Source organism: Oncorhynchus mykiss, chromosome 26 (genome assembly GCF_057628025.1).
Source record: "Oncorhynchus mykiss isolate SJ-2025 chromosome 26, ASM5762802v1, whole genome shotgun sequence".
NCBI classification, from domain to species: domain Eukaryota; kingdom Metazoa; phylum Chordata; class Actinopteri; order Salmoniformes; family Salmonidae; genus Oncorhynchus; species Oncorhynchus mykiss.
This window is the reverse complement of record NC_143047.1, coordinates 19,378,778-19,397,087: the sequence shown is the minus strand read 5'-3', so window position 1 is coordinate 19,397,087 and position 18,310 is coordinate 19,378,778. Positions and strand designations below refer to the sequence as shown.

The 18,310-nt window shown below is 43.8% G+C and overlaps 1 protein-coding gene across 1 annotated transcript in view; it reads left to right on the top strand.

Annotated features, from left to right (window-relative positions):
* LOC110506540 (cingulin-like protein 1) overlaps window positions 1–18,310 on the top strand; it is a 42,006-nt gene that overhangs the window by 13,398 nt on the left and 10,298 nt on the right. The window contains exons 9-13 of the mRNA XM_021586228.3: window positions 7,885–8,091; window positions 10,592–10,696; window positions 11,696–11,848; window positions 11,986–12,156; window positions 13,946–14,107. Of these exons, the coding sequence (XP_021441903.3) occupies window positions 7,885–8,091; window positions 10,592–10,696; window positions 11,696–11,848; window positions 11,986–12,156; window positions 13,946–14,107 (798 nt within the window). The remainder of the gene's footprint in view (window positions 1–7,884; window positions 8,092–10,591; window positions 10,697–11,695; window positions 11,849–11,985; window positions 12,157–13,945; window positions 14,108–18,310) is intronic.

The following is an 18,310-nucleotide window of genomic DNA, read 5'->3' as shown; positions in this document are numbered from 1 at the left end:
ACAGATTTGACTGGGTGGCTCAACAGGAAGGAAAAATAGGACCAAACAAAGCCTTTAAAAGACTTGGGAGAGGGGATGGGGAGAGGCAAATGGACTAATAAAGAGAAGACAGGGTAGGGAAGCGGTAGAGAGGACAGTGAGGTAAGAGCATAAATAGGGCTAATGGAGGAGAGAGGCATAAGAGAACCCCACTGACAAGGCTAGAGGAGCATTGTGTTGACTAGGTGTTGCCTGGCTCACATGCTTCCTGTTTGTGTCAGGGCCTCGAAGCCCTCTCCTTGCCCCCACTTCCTCCTGCCGACACAGCAGCCAGCCCCTTCTGAGATATTGTTGTTCTTGCTTGAGGGGAAGAGTTTGTCATCAAGAATTCACCACCAGTGCTTTATAAACAGATGACAAGATGTCTGACCTTATTGTTACTCAGTATTCAGACAGTTTGGCTGCTATCAGTTTGAGTTTATCTTCAGCAATTTGGGCCTTTCCCTTAAAATACTAATCCATTGTTAGGTTGTCACACACAAAAACTATTTATGTCAATTTCAGTCTACTGTACTTTTATCCACCAGGCATTGGCAGGATTGAAAGTAATAAAAATGCCTGCATGTGAGTGAGCAACCGCACAGCCTGCTGATTTGCTTAGCATAAAGTGTGCACGGTCTGGCATTCATCTGTCCTGTCTCCTATCGAAACGCTGCTCCTCTCTCCTTCGGCCATGAAATGTGCATTGATAGTGCTGCCCCATGCAGAGAATAATGCTGGAAACTGGAACACTAAATTGTTCCCGTTGCCCGTTAATTGCAGTGGCAAGCCGTCACTAATCTAATGAGCTGTAGTTCATGAGTTGTGCATTTTTCCTCATTGTTCCTCCTCTCTCTCTCTCTCTGTTCATCCATTGAAAGGGCAGGGGTAATTGTGGACCTCAGTAGATGAATGATGAGTTTGTTTCACACAATAATAGCAGCAGGGGTTTGGGATATGGTTGGGATATGCTGAATAAAGTGGGTCAGATGAGTTATGGAGTGGACATCTCCCTGAAAATATGTGTGTTTGTTTTGTGTCATTGCATTTAGATTCAATTGTATTTTTATTGAGTTGTAGCATGGTCTATTCTTTAGATGTTAATCTATAGAGGTAGAACCTATAGAGGTCAAACAACAGTATTCATAGAGAATCTATAATCAGACTGTAGTCTACTTACTGTAAGTTACTTATTGTAGATCAGTTCTGTGTAAGTCAGGTTTTTCACAACAGTGAGACTTGAGGGAATGTGAAAATGTGAACTGATAAGGTACAGTGAGCAGCGAGAAGGGTGTGTCAGAGAATGTTTCTGGCTGGTTAGAGAATGTGCACCCAGCAGACCCCTTCCCTCCTGCATATTCTGTTACAATGCTCCAGCTCTGACCAGTGGGTGGGGTCGGGAGGGGTGCGACGTGCCTCTTCAGGGGGCTGCTGTTATACCCCCTCTCAGAGACATTCCTGATTCTCAAGGCTCTCTCAGAGGGCCACAACCTCAGACAGCCCCAACCCGTAGTCCCAACCCCAGCCTCTAGTACCAGCCCTAGCCCCTAGTACCAGCCCCAGCCTCTAGTACCATCCCCAGCCTCTAGTACCAGCCCTAGCCCCTAGTACCAGCCCCAGCCTCTAGTACCAGCCCGAGCCTCTAGTACCAGCCCTAGCCCCTAGTCCCATTCCCAGGCTCAAACCCCATTCCTGGCTCCAGCCCACTCTCATCCCTCAGCCTTGATCCTCTCCCTCCCTCCCTCCACCCTAACCATACAGTCATTCCTAAATGAATTAGCCACAGTCCCAAGCCTCAGCCCTTATAGCCCTATCTCATACATCCCCTGACACACTGGCAGCTCCATCCCCCAGCTTCTAGCCCTCCACTTGAGTGATTCCTGCCTGTCTTTATTTTCTCTGTGACTGACTTCTTTTTGTGTGTAATCATTGAAGCCATGTGGCCTGGTGAGCACCTCCTCAGGGCTGTTTGAAGGTAAAGAGTCCCACAGGAGGCAGTGTGTTTCCTCAGTTGATGATAGTGCTCTGCTGTGAGGCTGTAGCCTGAATTCATGGGCCTATTGTTCCTCTGCTGCGTCACTGCCTTGCAGAGCTGAGCTGGTGGGGAGGGAGCCTACTTTGCCAAAATGCATGCAAGGCTTTTGGGATTCCAACAAATACCCCCAGGAGTGTGGAGTAGAGGGTCAGTGTGCTCAAGACTGTGATGTACCTCAGCTTTAAGACCAGAGGTAGAAAGCTAACTCGCTCACACCGAGACTTAGGAAATATGTGGTTTCTCCACTCAATAGGTTGTTTTGTGTTGGTACATTGCTTTTCAACATCCAACAGAGTAGGGAGTACTGGCAAGTACAGGCAAAGTATTTAACATGGACTTACTCTCCTGTGGCGTAGTCTGCTCAGGTTGCAAGTGGCACTGGTCACTCTCCCTCCAGCAGGATCTGACCTCAGCTCTGACATTCAAAGCCCAGTCATTTGCCTGTGATTTTCCTCCAGCCCGACCAGGCAGCATGATTCCCCAAGGTCTGGCTTTCGTCCAAGAGTTAAAAGAAGTACTATGCTCAATGTCAGTGTTTTGTCCTACTATAATGAGTTTCTGAAGGGTCTTTTGATATTATAATCACTCTGGGTTGGCCTCATATCAACCATTTAAGATCAGAATAGAGTACTGTGTGTGGACTTTGACATTGTGTCATCCCACTCCCTTCTTTTGAAGCCACTGGCCTTCTGGCGAAGTGCTAAACTGTAATAATGCCACATTCTGGGGAGGCTTGGAGTTTTGTGACAGTAAATGTTAATTCTCTGGTTCCATTTTTTTGACACAAAGGGCCAGTGTCCCTCAAAGCTCTACTGTGACTGCCTTCTCACTGCACTGGCCTATTTAATTCTCTATTAAAGCCAAACACCCCTGAAATCCTATCATTTGGCCCGGCAATAGAGACTCCATTTAAAAAGGTTTCTGTTTCCATGTCCCGAAGGACAAGACAAGATTTGATTGCTGGCATCTTATGGTGACTGGAGAGATGCCAGTGCTCCTCAAGCAGCAAGTTTTAATTTCCACTGCAAGCTTTTCTCCCAAGCCATCACAAACCTGTCTTTACTAGGCAGACACTAGTCTATGTGCCTTTTGTTGGAGAGCGTCTCTATTGTAATGCATACCTTCTTGCTGGTGAAACAAACTAAGGCTTATTCATTGCCAGAGAAGAGCTTGAGTGACCTGTGATGCTATTCACTTTCCTTGAAGACATAATACATGGTGTTGAATACCATTAACCTGATATCACACAGGATATGACCCGTTCCTGGAAGGACCTTGGTCATCTTTGTGCTTCTATTTTAGCCCCGATTGCCTATCTCGACTTCCCCTCTTATCCCATATTTACTTTTCCCTCAGGGAGAGCACATGAATGGAAGTCATTTGAAAACAGGACCATAAAACTATGAGGCCACATCAACCTTGGCTCACAGTACCCTCTAACTAAGGTAGACTGAAGTAAATAATTATAAAGGATGTGGTGTTGAGCGTTGATTTTATTCACTTGTGGTTGTGGCCAGTATGTGTCTGTTTGAACGATGTCACCACCCGTGTGTTGTTACAGCTGGGGTAGAGGGATATCCTGTGTTTCTCTGCATCCTGGCCTAGGTCCTGGATTATGTAGGGGGAACACTGCCCTTCGGCTCCTAACTAAAGCCTTTCTGTCAGGGATGCTGCTGGGACATTATAGCAACTTGACAATGTGTCAGCTCAATCAAAGAAGTGTTGCTTTGTACCTTTCCCAAGGCCATGGTAGAGCAGAGGGAGCAGAACACTGTGCTCCATTATAGTTACTTATTTTTTATATACTGCAATCTTGCACTGTGAGTGTTACTGTCTGAAATAGGTATTATTTCTAAAACCCTGTGAATGCTGTATGCCCACAACAGTGCACTCATATAAAAGGTTGAGTTCAGTGTTATGAATGCATGTGATAGTAAACACATAAAATGTGTTTAGGGGTGTGCCAGGACTTTTACTTTAATCTCTGTAGTATAGATGACACCAGTTTGTCTGTGACAACCAATCAGAGGGTATGCTACTCACTGACAAGGGCATGAGTACACCACAATCTTTATTTTCAGGATTTGTTGAAAGATTAACATTTTGATTCAGTTAAAAGTCAGATTATTATAAATTGGTGCCTCTCCTTGTTCGGGCGGCGTTCGGCGGTTGACGTCACCGGCTTTCTAGCCGCCACCGATCTACGTTTCTTTTTCCATTTGTTTTGTCTTGATTTAACACACCTGGTTCCCATTACGTTATAATTTATTCCCTATTTAACCCTCTGATTCCCACACGGTTTGGTATGTGTTTGTGCTTTGTTAAGTAGTCGCTCTGTTGTGTCGAGCTGGAATATTTTTCCCTGTATGGTATTTGTTTGTGATTTTCCAAGTAAAGTACGTTGTTACTGAGTTCTGCGCCTGACTCCGTCCTACCTGCTGCACACTGACTCTTGACAGTGGATCTAGAATGGATTAACACTCTTGTCATTTTAAAAAGGGATGTGTATGTGCCTATAAATGTGAATAGAGTGGGGCTCTGCTGGATGTGGGATTACCCCTCCATTGCTTGTTCCCTGGGCTCCAAAGCAGATTCAGCAGGGGTTTGTGTGTGTTCCCAGCAACCTGAGAGCACCCTGTAAAAGCTCAGAGCTCGCACACTGGGCCATGCATACTTCACTGCATTGTTAGTGCCACTCTTTTTACTGGCCGCACAATGGTATTTAATGCCTGACTATAGACACACAGTTTAAGAATACACAAGAGAGCCCTTGAAATTAAACTCTCCAATTGTTAATTTTAAGGCTTTGTAAAAGTCTGAGCGAGTAAAAAATGGCAAACACAAGGAACAATGATCACCAGGGCACCCTGTGAATTTCCACCACCCATGGGTCTTTCTCCCCCTCACCCTCTGAGTGGTAGTGCTGGACTCTCAAAGAACCCAGGATGGGAAATGGGACAGTGAAAGAGGGGGTGAGGGGATGTTTGTATGAGAAAAAAAACAGAGAACTCAATGAGTCTACATTTTCTGTATGCTCCCCCCCCCCAACCTGCCCTCTACCCACAGCCCCAGTTGATTAGTTTCAATACAGAGATGATACTACAATCTTCACATATTCTAGCTAAGTAGGCGAAGTGACCTGTAAAACAGTGAGGTTTTTCACAAATTTCTACCCCCTGCTGTCCTTGGATTCTGAACAGTCATAGACAGGTGAAAGATGTTTGGGATATGCCTAATGTTTTGAAAAATATAACACTGCCTTCATTTACACATTTTAAGCACATTTTTTGTGTGAGAATATCCTGGTCTGGGATGTAGGTAATTCCAGTGACACCTGCATATCAGTCAGTCTGTACTTGTGCCCCAGCTGACCCATGCAGGGATAAGGGTGTCGGGGAGGGGAATAGGCCCAACAGACCTCAGTGGGTCCTGGAGGTGGGGTGGTTAATGATCTGTCTTCTATGCTCTCCCCTCCACTGGGTGACCTTAACCCCTCGCCTACCACCCTCCGCTCAAACACTGGAACACCAAGCCTCAGTGACCAATGAGGGTCCTCCAACTCACCCAGTGGTGAGGGGATGATTGAGGGGGCGAGGTGGTCGGACTTTGGACTCTTTCAGCTCTGTGGACAGATAATGAGTCACTAAGGAACCATAGTACAGTGGTTCTAATGACAGAAGAGGGGATTCAAACACATTCCCAAGCACTAAGTCAGATTCCTTTAAGACACCCATTTAGTAAGACATCTGTATCTAACTAAACCTATGACTGATAATCACAGGACTTGTAATTGAAATAGCTTCATGACATTAGCTGTCTGCTATTTATCATGCTGTTTCGTTAGTGAATGGTTTTTCACTCTCCACTGGGTGAGTCAGCGTTGGTGCTCACCTGGAGCACAGTGTGTGTGTGTGTGTGTGTGTGTGTGTGTGTGTGTGTGTGTGTGTGTGTGAAACAGATGCATCTGTGTGCGTGCTTCAGGTGTGAGCGGAGTATGTGACGGGTATGTGCGTCAGGTGTGTGCAGTGTGTGTAGGCATAGGCTTTTCTTGGACCTGTCCAGTGAGAGGTGCCTGTCTGCCTGCCTGCTTGTCCAGGCGAGGCTAAGGGGAATTGAACCACAGTGTGTTAATCTGCACCATTTGCCTCTAATCCCCCTGGGAGCAGACATTCCTCCTCATAATGAACCTGCTAAGTCCCTCCCTGCCTGCATACTGTATAACATGAATGGGGAGAAAACTGATAGCCTACATTATAAACTGGATGGTTTGAGCCGTGAATGCTGATTGGCTGTAAGCCGTGGTATGTCAGACCGTAAACCACGGGTATGACAAAACATGTATTTTTACTGTTCTAATTACGTTGGTAACTAGACCCCATCACCTCCCTGATTACCTTCTCTATATATGTCACTCCCTTTGGTTCCTTCCCCAGGTGTCATTGTTTCTGTTTCATGTATGTGAGTTGTTCGTGTTTCTTGTTTTGTATTATATTTTCATTTATTTATTATTTATTAAATGTATTCAATATTGCCAATAAACCATAACTAGGGGCTGTATCCAGGCACTCTGCATTGCCTCGTGCATAAGAACAGCCCTTAGCCGTGGTATATTGGCCATATACCAAACTTCCTCGTGCCTTATTGCTTAAATATAAAACGTGTTTACATAATCATATTTAGTCAATTAAATATAGGCCTAGTACTGTAATGAGAATGGCCAGGAGCCATGTGATCCAACCAGGAAAAACTCTAGGCCTTGGGTATAACTTATCTAGGGCTTCTAGTTTTTCCTGGTTAGGGAAAATTCCTGGCCCTTTGTATCAGTAGTCAACCCCATATGAACGTCAGTTCCTGGTTGTTTCTGTGGACCAGTGCAGCACGGGTATTCCTCACTTTAGTAAACAGAACAAGAAACTGTCAAACCTGTCATCTGGCATTCTGTCAAGCATTGCCTCATTTCCAGATATTCTCGTTTCTGAACAAATATTTGGGAGCCTGGCTGCTACAATATCTTCTTAAACGGTCACTTTCAGGATATAAAGTAAATTCCTCTCTGACAGCGTCATCACAGCAAAACCTGCTATCTGTTTTTCTATGCAAAACTTAATGCGGGCCTAGATAGAGTGCTGTGTGTTGTTGTCAGCTAAGAGGTTACATGAAGACAGAATTCAGGTTTCCCAGAGTGCATTGACTGCTCTCCCTTAGGACAGCAGCAGCCCAGACAGGCTAGCCAGGGCAGGCTCTCCATTGATAAAACTGGGCAGAGGCAAAGCACACAGGGACCTCCTTTCACACTGTCCTGCCACAGCAGCCAAGTTCATACAAAGACAGGCTGCCACCAACAGTGGGTCATCTAATTATGGAATTTGGTCATGTTTAGTGACAAGCGGTGAACAAGCGAGAGCCATGAGGCTTAAGCAGCAGCCCCACAACTGTACAACTCTGGCAGATAAAGCCATTGAGACATTGATGTTGGTCACGCTCAGGGGACTCAGAATGAAGTGGACGGATTTACTGGACTGGACCATTCACCTCAATCTCCCCAGCCTTTTGCGGGTGACATGCTGTCTTTGTGTGGGTCAAGCTACAGCAGTAGAGGCAGTTCAATGGGAGGTGAATGGAGGCTTAGAGTTATTGTCATGCATCCACCTCTTAAATCCCCTTGAGCTTGTCATGAAGGAGCTGTGAAGGAATTTGAGTTGCCTTGTAAAAAAGACCGTAGACTTTTGTTTTTAACCAGTTGTCAAGCCAATATTGTGTCCTTTTCTGTACAACATTGCATCTTTCTACCCTGTATTTACTTTGCACTGACCATTCTGTCTGCTCTCCAGAGCAGTGCTGCAGTGGGCAAGGAGAAGGCTGAAGTGGAGGCAGCCAAGGGGGCAGTGGAGGGCCAGGCGGGACGTCTTAGCCAGGAGGCCGAGAAGCTGAGAAAGCGGGCACAGGAGCTGGAGAACGAAGTGGCCAAACTCAACCGTATCGTTGATGATGCCAAGCTACAGGAGAGCAAGCTGGGGGACAGAGTCGGCCGGCTTGAGGTGAGGAACAGAGAAACCTAATGTACTGTAACTACTGTAGCAACGGTCATAGAAATTGTTCAAATGTTTTTTAAACAATTTGCATAATTGCAACTGTTGGACAGTGGATGAAGATACTCCAAACTTTTAGAATATGTATAATCCATCACATGAATTACAGCGCATTAAACATTTACTGGCATGGACAAAGGGATTTTGGTGGGGATTCAGGTATTCAATTTATTGTCAAATAAAGAAAGAAAAACATAAATCCACTCATACTGTATATACATTATCTTATTGTATCAGTTTTTGTAGATATATACAGTTGAAGTCAGAAGTTTACATACATTTAGGTTTTAGTCATTAAAACTCATTTTTCAACAACTCCACAAATGTCTTGTTAACAAACTATAGTTTTGGCAAGTCGGTTAGGACATCTACTTTGTGCATGACACAAGTAATTTTTCCAACAATTGTTTACAGACAGATTATTCCACCTATAAGGTTCATCCTTGGGTGCAATTTCCAAATGCCTGAAGGTGAAATGTTCATCTGTACAAACAATAGTACACAAGTATAAACACCATGGGACCACGCAGCCGTCATACCGCTCAGGAAGGAGACGCGTTCTGTCTCCTAGAGATGAACGTACTTTGGTGCGAAAGTGCAAATCAATCCCAGAACAACAGCAAAGGACCTTGTGAAGATGCTGGAGGAAACAGGTACAAAAGTATCTATATCCACAGTAAAACAAGTCCTATATCGACATAACCTGAAAGGCCGCTCAGCAAGGAAGAAGCCACTGCTCCAAAACCACCATAAAAAAGCCAGATTACAGTTTGCAACTGCACATGGGGACAAAGATCGTACTTTTTGGAGAAATATCCTCTGGTCTGATGAAACAAAAATAGAACTGTTTGGCCATAATGACCATCGTTATGTTTGGAGGAAAAAGAGGGAGTCTTGCAAGCCGAAGAACACCATCCCAACCGTGAAGCACGGGTGTGGCAGCATCATGTTGTGGAGGTGCTTTGCTGCAGGTGGGACTGGTGCACTTCATAAAATAGATGGCCTCATGAGAAAGGTAAATGATGTGGATATATTGAAGCAACATCTCAAGACATCAGCCAGGAAGTTAAAGTTTGGTCACGAATGGGTCTTCCAAATGGAAAATGACCCCAAGCATACTTCCAAAGTTGTGTCAAAATGGCTTAAGGACAACAAAGTCAAGCTATTGGAATGGCCATCACAAAGCCCTGACCTCAATCCTATAGAGCATTTGTGGGCAGAACTGAAAAAGCGTGTGCAAGCAAGGAGGCCTACAAACCTGACTCAGTTACACCAGCTCTGTCAGGAGGAATGGGACAGAATTCATCCAACTTATTGTGGGAAGCTTGTGGAAGGCTACCTGAAACGTTTGACCCAAGTTAAACAATTTAAAGGCAATCCTACCAAATACTAATTGAGTGTATGTAAACTTCTGACCCACTGGGAATGTGATGAAAGAAATAAAAGCTGAAAGAAATAATTATCTCTACTATTATTCTGACATTTCACATTCGTAAAATAAAGTGGTGATCCTAGCTGACCTAAAACAGGGGATTTTTACTAGGATTAAATGTCAGGAATTGTGAAAAACATAGTTTAAATGTATTTGGTGTATGTAAACTTCCGACTTCAACTGTATATATATTTATATATTTTATGTGCCTCATTTGCATAAACACACAGGGTGTATTTGCATATATGGATACATTAACATAACAGGGCTTCAACTACCAAATTCTTTCTCTGTCTACCCTACCCTCACTCTGATGCGCTGTCTAGACTGGCTCATTAATTACTGTTGTTGTCAAGTTCTCTTGCATAATTAAACAAGTGTATCAATAGCAGGATATCCTTGGATTAAAAATCAACACACTTTGCTCTAGATTAAACATATCTAAAGATACTTTACATTGTTTATGAGATCAGACATAATATCACCATAATCATTTCAGTGCATGTCATTTGTAAACATTTCAACTGTATTCAATTCTTTCTTTCTTCTCTTTCTTGTGATGTAAGTGTCGAGGCGGTGCGTTAAATCCCTGATGAAGCTTTAGCATAATTATAGATTCAACTGAAAGACATTGTATTCCATTGACCCCATTTCAGACGTTACCAGGGTGTGTTTGACAGGTCATTACAAGCATTTCCGCGGTCGTAATGTTAACAAATAAAAAAGACAGGCACAAGCAAAGCATGAATCAGTCGCTAGAGTAAAATGAAAGCAATCAATTCAGCAAGATTTAAGTTACAAGTGTATTTTGCGTCCCTCTTCCACAGGAAATAGATGGCTGAAAAAGACAGAACCTCGGGTGTAACATGAGCTGCTAGTTATATAAAGGAGAGCCACTGTAAACTGCACAGGAGTGTCAATCAGATTGACAGCAATACAACTTTTCACATTGAAGATCAGATCTGTTACCTATTGTCTTATGCTGGTGTATGTTAATGTGTATGTGTAAACTCACAGATAGAGAAGAGGCAGCTGGAAGAGTCTTTGGAAGAAATCAAGGAGCAGGAGGAGGAGATGTCACGTGCCAACCGTGCTCTGACCACGCGGTTAGAGGATGTACAGGTAAGATTGACCAGGCTTTGACCACATGGTTAGAGGATGTACAGGTAAGATTGACCAGGCTTTGACCACATGGTTAGATGATGTACAGGTTAGATTGACCAGGCTCTGACCACATGGTTAGAGGATGTACAGGTAAGATTGACCAGGCTCTGACCACACGGTTAGAGGATGTACAGCTAAGATTGACCAGGCTTTGACCACATGGTTAGAGGATGTACAGGTAAGATTGACCAGGCTTTGACCACATGGTTAGAGGATGTACAGGTAAGATTGACCAGGCTCTGACCACATGGTTAGATGATGTACAGGTTAGATTGACCAGGCTTTGACCACATGGTTAGAGGATGTACAGGTAAGATTGACCAGGCTTTGACCACATGGTTAGAGGATGTACAGGTTAGATTGACCAGGCTTTGACCACATGGTTAGAGGATGTACAGGTTAGATTGACCAGGCTTTGACCACATGGTTAGAGGATGTACAGGTAAGATTGACCAGGCTTTGACCACATGGTTAGAGGATGTACAGGTAAGATTGACCAGGCTTTGACCACATGGTTAGAGGATGTACAGGTAAGATTGACCAGGCTTTGACCACATGGTTAGAGGATGTACAGGTTAGATTGACCAGGCTTTGACCACATGGTTAGAGGATGTACAGGTTAGATTGACCAGGCTTTGACCACATGGTTAGAGGATGTACAGGTAAGATTGACCAGGCTTTGACCACATGGTTAGAGGATGTACAGGTAAGATTGACCAGGCTTTGACCACATGGTTAGAGGATGTACAGGTAAGATTGACCAGGCTTTGACCACATGGTTAGAGGATGTACAGGTTAGATTGACCAGGCTTTGACCACATGGTTAGAGGATGTACAGGTAAGATTGACCAGGCTTTGACCACAAACTCGGGAGAATTTACTGGTGAGAATAATAAAGCATAAGTGCTGGTCCTCCTTACCATTCTGACCCATCTTTCTAAACTCTTTCTGTTACAGAGGAACTTGACCAAGCTGAACCATGACCACAGAGAGCTGGAGGAGAGGCTGAAGGAGGAGAGGAGTCAAAAAGAACAGTTCAAGAACACTAAGAATGAGATAGAGGACGAGAGGAGTCTGCTGGACCGCACAGTGGAGAAACTACAGAGGGAGGTGAGTGGACCAACTAAAGGCCTTCGGGCATCCTTGTTTTAGTCAATCAAATATCACACCACATGCATGTGTCAATGTGTGCATGCATGTCTGTTTGTTAGCAAGGCTAACTATACCTTCTCCCTCTCTCCCTGTAGATGAGTGAGATCGTGGAGGCCTCTCAGTCGTCCACCCAGGAGCTGCAGGAGCAGATAGACGTGTACAAGGAGAAGAACCGTCGGGAGCTGGCTGAGCTTCAGAGGCAGCTGAGGGAACGGGGTGTGGAGCTGGACAAGTCTCGTCTGGCTTCTAAGTCCCTACAGGAGGAGGTGGGTTGGCCAGTGCTCCCCATGACAATGGAGGATGACCCATTGTCCTGACTCAGTGTGTTGTAAACCCCCACTCAGGGTCTGTACAGTGAGGTCATGGCTTTGGAATGTGTCCTCTCCCCTCTTATACTTCCCCTTTGCCCTGAACTGGACCAGAAGGCCACAGCTGTAGATGCCTGGTGGCCTGGTGGTATTACAGGGTTAAAGAGGTTAGATAATGTATATTTTCATAGATATCTGTGGTTTAGCATGAAGAGTTGGAGTTGTGGAGGGTGGTAAAATAAATCTCATTGTTTTTCTATTGGTGAAGCATCAGAATGTTTTAGCAATCTAGAACTTCAGACACTAGGAGGAATTTATGAACCTCTTTTAATTGAACAATATCAAATTATTAGCTGTGACTATCTTACATTACATCCATTGTTCTCATACATTAAGGGAGTTGTAGCTAGGTAGGCTTATGGAATTTGGATTGAGCCTCTGTTAAGTTCTTCATGGCATTTTGCCTCATTTAGGATTTCTCCAGCTAATATTTTTCCAATTACTGTGGTTCATTTTCACAATCTAGCTATAACTCCTTAGTAGCTGTGATCTGCACCACATAATGTTGTTATAACCCAGGGCCACTGCTCATTGGGTATGGTTTGACCTACTAAACACTTTGGAATTTTTGGAATGTTTTTGTTGAATATGGGATAAGCATTGTTTATTTGATCTAATAATGTCCTCCCTCATTGTGTGTCTGAGTTACTAACCCCTGCAGAATGTCATTAAAGAAAACCTATTTCCTACAGTAGGTTAAAGACAGGTGGCCAGACTCAGTCCAACACAGTTCAAACACCATTGGAATTGTGAGCCATAACATGCTCACTTTTTCCATAGAAATGTGTCCGTTTTACAGAAGAGAGAGGACTTGCTGCTAATGGTTCATCTTTGTGTTGTAGTCTACCCAGTGTAATGTATATGCACAGATGGGATAGGCTAATGTATCTTTGTCCAGCTGGTCTACAGGAAGAGGGGGATGTAGTGTCATTGTTGTGAGAGCAGGAATGACTGACCCCACATCCTCCTCCCGACCGACACACTCCTCTAAAGCCTGGTGATGAGGTCACTGTTTCATCTGCTTCAGATCTCCAGTCTGTCCCAACCCCCGACATCCATCTTATAAGCATGCCTATTAAGACCTGCTAAAGACAAATGTATTTTCTTCTTTCATCTTCTCCACTCACCAGGCTAGTGTTTGTGAAAGTTTCTCTTAAGTCACTATTGTTAAAGGAACAGATGGCATCTTGTGGCCACTGCTGAAATTGCATTGCTAAAGCATGCATGACAGGTATGGATGTTACTGTAACAGTATGACACATGTGTGGTTTATTGTTCGCTGTGGTGTTGTAACGGCTTTCTTCGGTAGAAGGAGAGTCGGACCAAAATGCAGCGTGTAGATTGCGATCCATGTTTATTTAACAATGATGAAACATGAACTGTACAAAAACAATAAACGTAATGTGAAAACCGAAACACAAAGGACAATCACCCACAAACACACAGTGAAACCCAGGCTATCTAAATATGGTTCCCAATCAGAGACAATGACTAACACCTGCCTCTGATTGAGAACCATATCAGGCCAGACATAGAAATAGACAAACAAGACACTAAAACAAGGAAAACACACACGAACGATGGTCAGAACGTGACAGGTGTACTGGTAAATGAGTAGGAGGCATTCACAAAACTTGTTTTCCATTCCCATTCTGTTTTAAAAGTATGTGTGGTGTGTGTCCTGCAGCTGAGCCATGTGGAGGAAGACCTGAGGCAGTGTAAGAGGGAGAGGGATGATTCGGTGCTCAAGGAGAAGGCCCTGGAGCAGAAAGTCTATGACCTGGAGGTGGAGGCAGAGACCAAAGCCCACTCCAAGGATGACAAAATCCGACAGGTCAAACTCATGGAGGTATTTCTTAATTATTCATTTCACATTGTCTCTAAACTATACATGTGTTCATGGAGACTTTTTGGGCTGTATTAATTGGTTATCTTTGAGTCTTCAGTCAGTGTATGCTAGTCCTTCCATTTCGTCTCTGTTTGTTTGTACTCCAGTCCTGAGAAAGGAACAGTTCCCAGCTAGCACATAACGTTCTGAGAACCATATGTTTCTTAGAGCTTGGTGAGAGCAGCGTTGTCCTATGGTTATTTTGCATACAACAACTTTCTGGGAATGGTGCAAGATAGTTACTTGGTTTTAGAACATTCCTGGCATATTTAAGGAATTTGACAAAATAACATTTTCTTGGGATTTCATTACTTGAACAGAATGTTTCCTAAAAGTTCAAACATGGTTACATTCAATAACATTTTTTGTAATGTTCTAGGAACATTCTCCAACTGGTTTGACATTGGGCATGTTCTTAAATAGTTCAAAGAACAGTACTTGTTGAGTGGACTAATTCCATGGATAGAGAACATAAGATTGTAGTTTGAGAGATAAGGAGCATGTTATTATGCACATCTGGTTAAAATGGTGTGCACGTGTTCAGTGTGTGATATTGGAAATATGGATCTGATTGGATGCGCCTAGTTTAATTGGCAGGCCCTCATTGGTTGTTGGCCAGGGTATTCAAGTGTGCAACCTTTGAGCGGGTGCAGATGAACTCACCTTGGAACCGGCTATGTTGTATCTGCTGTCATGTTAGAAATAAACCGTCTTCATGATGTTAATGTTTTATACTGTCAAGTTTCTCTTTGCAATAACTAAAAATAATCTGCTTCCTTTAACCGGGGATGCAACAGATTGGCAACAAGGTACGAGTTTTTGTCTGAAGGAGAACAGAGCGAGCAAGAAAGTGCAAGCTCCGTCGAGACAGTCTGTGTAGAAAAGCTAGCACCGACGATGATGTTCGGCAAGGCCGAGGATTTTCACTGAGGAAAGTGTCGAACAGATTTGAAGTTAATGGGCTCAAGTACCAGGATAAGTCAAAAGCCATTTTTCTTATTCTTGGCAGAAAGTCTCAATTTGTTAATGGACTTGTGCTCCACAGAAACCAAGTGAGAAAAAAAGTGATTGTCGGTCACACTGTTGAAAAGTCACTACGTACCGAGGACAAATTTAATTACTGAAAGATGAAAGTTTCAGTCAAGGAGTCAACTCAAAGGAGAGTCTATTAGTGAGTACTTGGCTAGTTTAAGAAAAGCATTAGCCACATGTACATTTTGTCAGTTTGAGTCATTACGTGATAGATGTGTGCGGTGTTTAAAATGCAGAGCTGAGAAACTGTTTACTAAACGTAGATCACACAAAATACTTTTGAATTAAAGAAAGTGCACAGCAGTTCTCACAAAATACTTTTAAAGCAAATGCAGTCGCGAAGAAAAACAGGTAAACCATGTTACCATTGCGCGGGAAAAGGGCACAAGCCAAATGAGTGCCGCTACAAGGATTGAGTGTCGGGAGTGCAAGAAGAACACATAGCCAGGGCATGTCGGGAGTGCAAGAAGAACACATAGCCAGGGCATGTCGGGAGTGCAAGAAGAACACATAGCCAGGGCATGTCGGGAGTGCAAGAAGAACACATAGCCAGGGCATGTCGGGAGTGCAAGAAGAACACATAGCCAGGGCATGTCGGGAGTGCAAGAAGAACACATAGCCAGGGCATGTCGGGAGTGCAAGAAGAACACATAGCCAGGGCATGTCGGGAGTGCAAGAAGAACACATAGCCAGGGCATGTCGGGAGTGCAAGAAGAACACATAGCCAGGGCATGTCGGGAGTGCAAGAAGAACACATAGCCAGGGCATGTCGGGAGTGCAAGAAGAACACATAGCCAGGGCATGTCGGGAGTGCAAGAAGAACACATAGCCAGGGCATGTCGGGAGTGCAAGAAGAACACATAGCCAGGGCATGTCGGGAGTGTCAAGTGAGAAAACAAATGACGAAGCAAACTAAATGGAACAAGCACCTGGATGCTACGGAGAGAGAGGCCTCCTTACTTCGAGTGCAGGAAGACTAGAGGCGCAACGATGATCAGCACCAGGGCAACGAACACCAGCGAGAGAGAGGCAAGAACGTCATTGCAACAGAGATGAGCATTACAACTCACATGAGCCAGACATCTGATAAAGGGACATCAGCTGTTTGCCACTGACTGAGTTGGGTAACGTAAAAGGAATTGAACTGTTTGCATTAAATACAGGTAAAGACATTACTAAACCGTACTGTGTATGTAAGGGTAGATGTGAGACCCAAAATGGAAGTTGATACAGGTGCAGCAGTTTCTATGATAGAGGTTGTATAACTGCAGGTTCAAGAAGGTGAAATTGAGCCCTGCTGTTACATACACCTTTGAGGGAACGCAACACCCGGCAACAACTCAACTCCCCGTGGAGTGGGGAAAAAAGGTACGTGATTGTAAGTGCGGATGACAGAGGCAAAGAATATTACCGTTTACAAGGAATTTATTCTTCCTTCACACGGTAAGGTGGGGAAAAGGGGCTGGATGGAACCAAAGAAAAGTTCAAGTTCCCTCTCCTACCTTACCTGCCTACCCACTGGTTACCTATTCTTAGCACCACCTGGCGCACTAACCAAAATACGTGCTTCACGGTTGGGATTGTGTTCCTTGGCTTGCAAGCCTCCCTCTTTTCCCTCCAAACATAACGATGGTCATTATGGCCAAACAGTTCTATTTTTGTTTCATCAGACCAGAGGACATTTCTCCAAAAAGTATGATCTTTGTCCCCATGTGCAGTTGCAAACTGTAGTCTGGCTTTTTTATGGCGGTTTTGGAGCAGTGGCTTCTTCCTTACTGAGCGGCCTTTCAGGTTATGTCGATATAGGACTTGTTTTACTGTGGATATAGATACTTTTGTACCTGTTTCCTCCAGCATCTTCACAAGGTCCTTTGCTGTTGTTCTGCGATTCTGGGATTGATTCGCACTCTCTAGGAGACAGAACGCGTCTCCTTCCTGAGCGGTATGACGGCTGCGTGGTCCCATCGTGTTCATACTTGTGTACTATTGTTTGTACAGATGAACGTGGTACCTTCAGGCGTTTGGAAATTGCTCCCAAGGATGAACCAGACTTGTGGAGGTCTTGGCTGTTTTCATTTAATTTTCCCATGATGTCAAGCAAAGAGGCACTGAGTTTGAAGGTAGGCCTTGAAATACATCCACAGGTACACCTCCAATTGACTCAAATTATGTCAATTAGCCTATCAGAAGCTTCTAAAGCCATGGCATCATTTTATGGAATTTTACAAGCTGTTTAAAGGCACAGTCAACTTAGTGTATGTAAACTTCTGACTTACTGGAATTGTGATACAGTGAATTATAAGTGAAATAATCTGTCTCTAAACAATTGTTGGAAACATTTCTTGTGTCATGCACAAGTAGATGACCTAACCGACTTGCCAAAACTATAGTTTGTTAACAAGACATTTGTGGAGTTGTTGAAAAACGAGTTTTAATGACTCCAACCTAAGTGTATGTAAACTTCTGACTTCAACTGTACAAACACACAACAACACGGAAACTGGGGAACATAACACCTGCAAACTTTGTGTTTAAAAACGTACAGTAAAGAGTCACAAGTTCTAAGAGGGAAAATCTCTGCACTTAGAGAAGCTGTTGAAAAACAGCTTGTCAAATTGGAGTCAGAAGGGGTCCTTACTCTAGTTAACTACAGTGAATGGGCAGCTCCAATTGTGTGTATACTGAAAACAGACAATACAGGTAACTATCAATCCGTGGCTGGAAGTAGATCAGTATCCGTTACCAAAAACGCAGGACTCGTTCACCAAGCTGACGAGGTGAGAAGTTCACAAAGCTAGATTTGCCACAGGCATACCATCCAGTACAACTAGAGGAGAGCTCTAAGCACTATCTCACCATGAATATGCATAAGGGGTTGTTTAAGGTCAACAGGCTTCCTTATGGTGTTGCCTGTGCTCCAGCTATTTTTCAGAAAATAATGGATCTGATCCTACAAGGTATAAATGGGGTAATCTACTATCTTGATGATATACTTATCACATGGCGTAACACAGTAGAGCACATGAGAAATCTTGAAGAAGTGCTAAAAAGACTGAAATCTGAAGGTTAAAAGATTATTTCTTCCAGAACAGCATAGCCTATCTAGGTCATGTGATAGATGCAGAGGGGTTG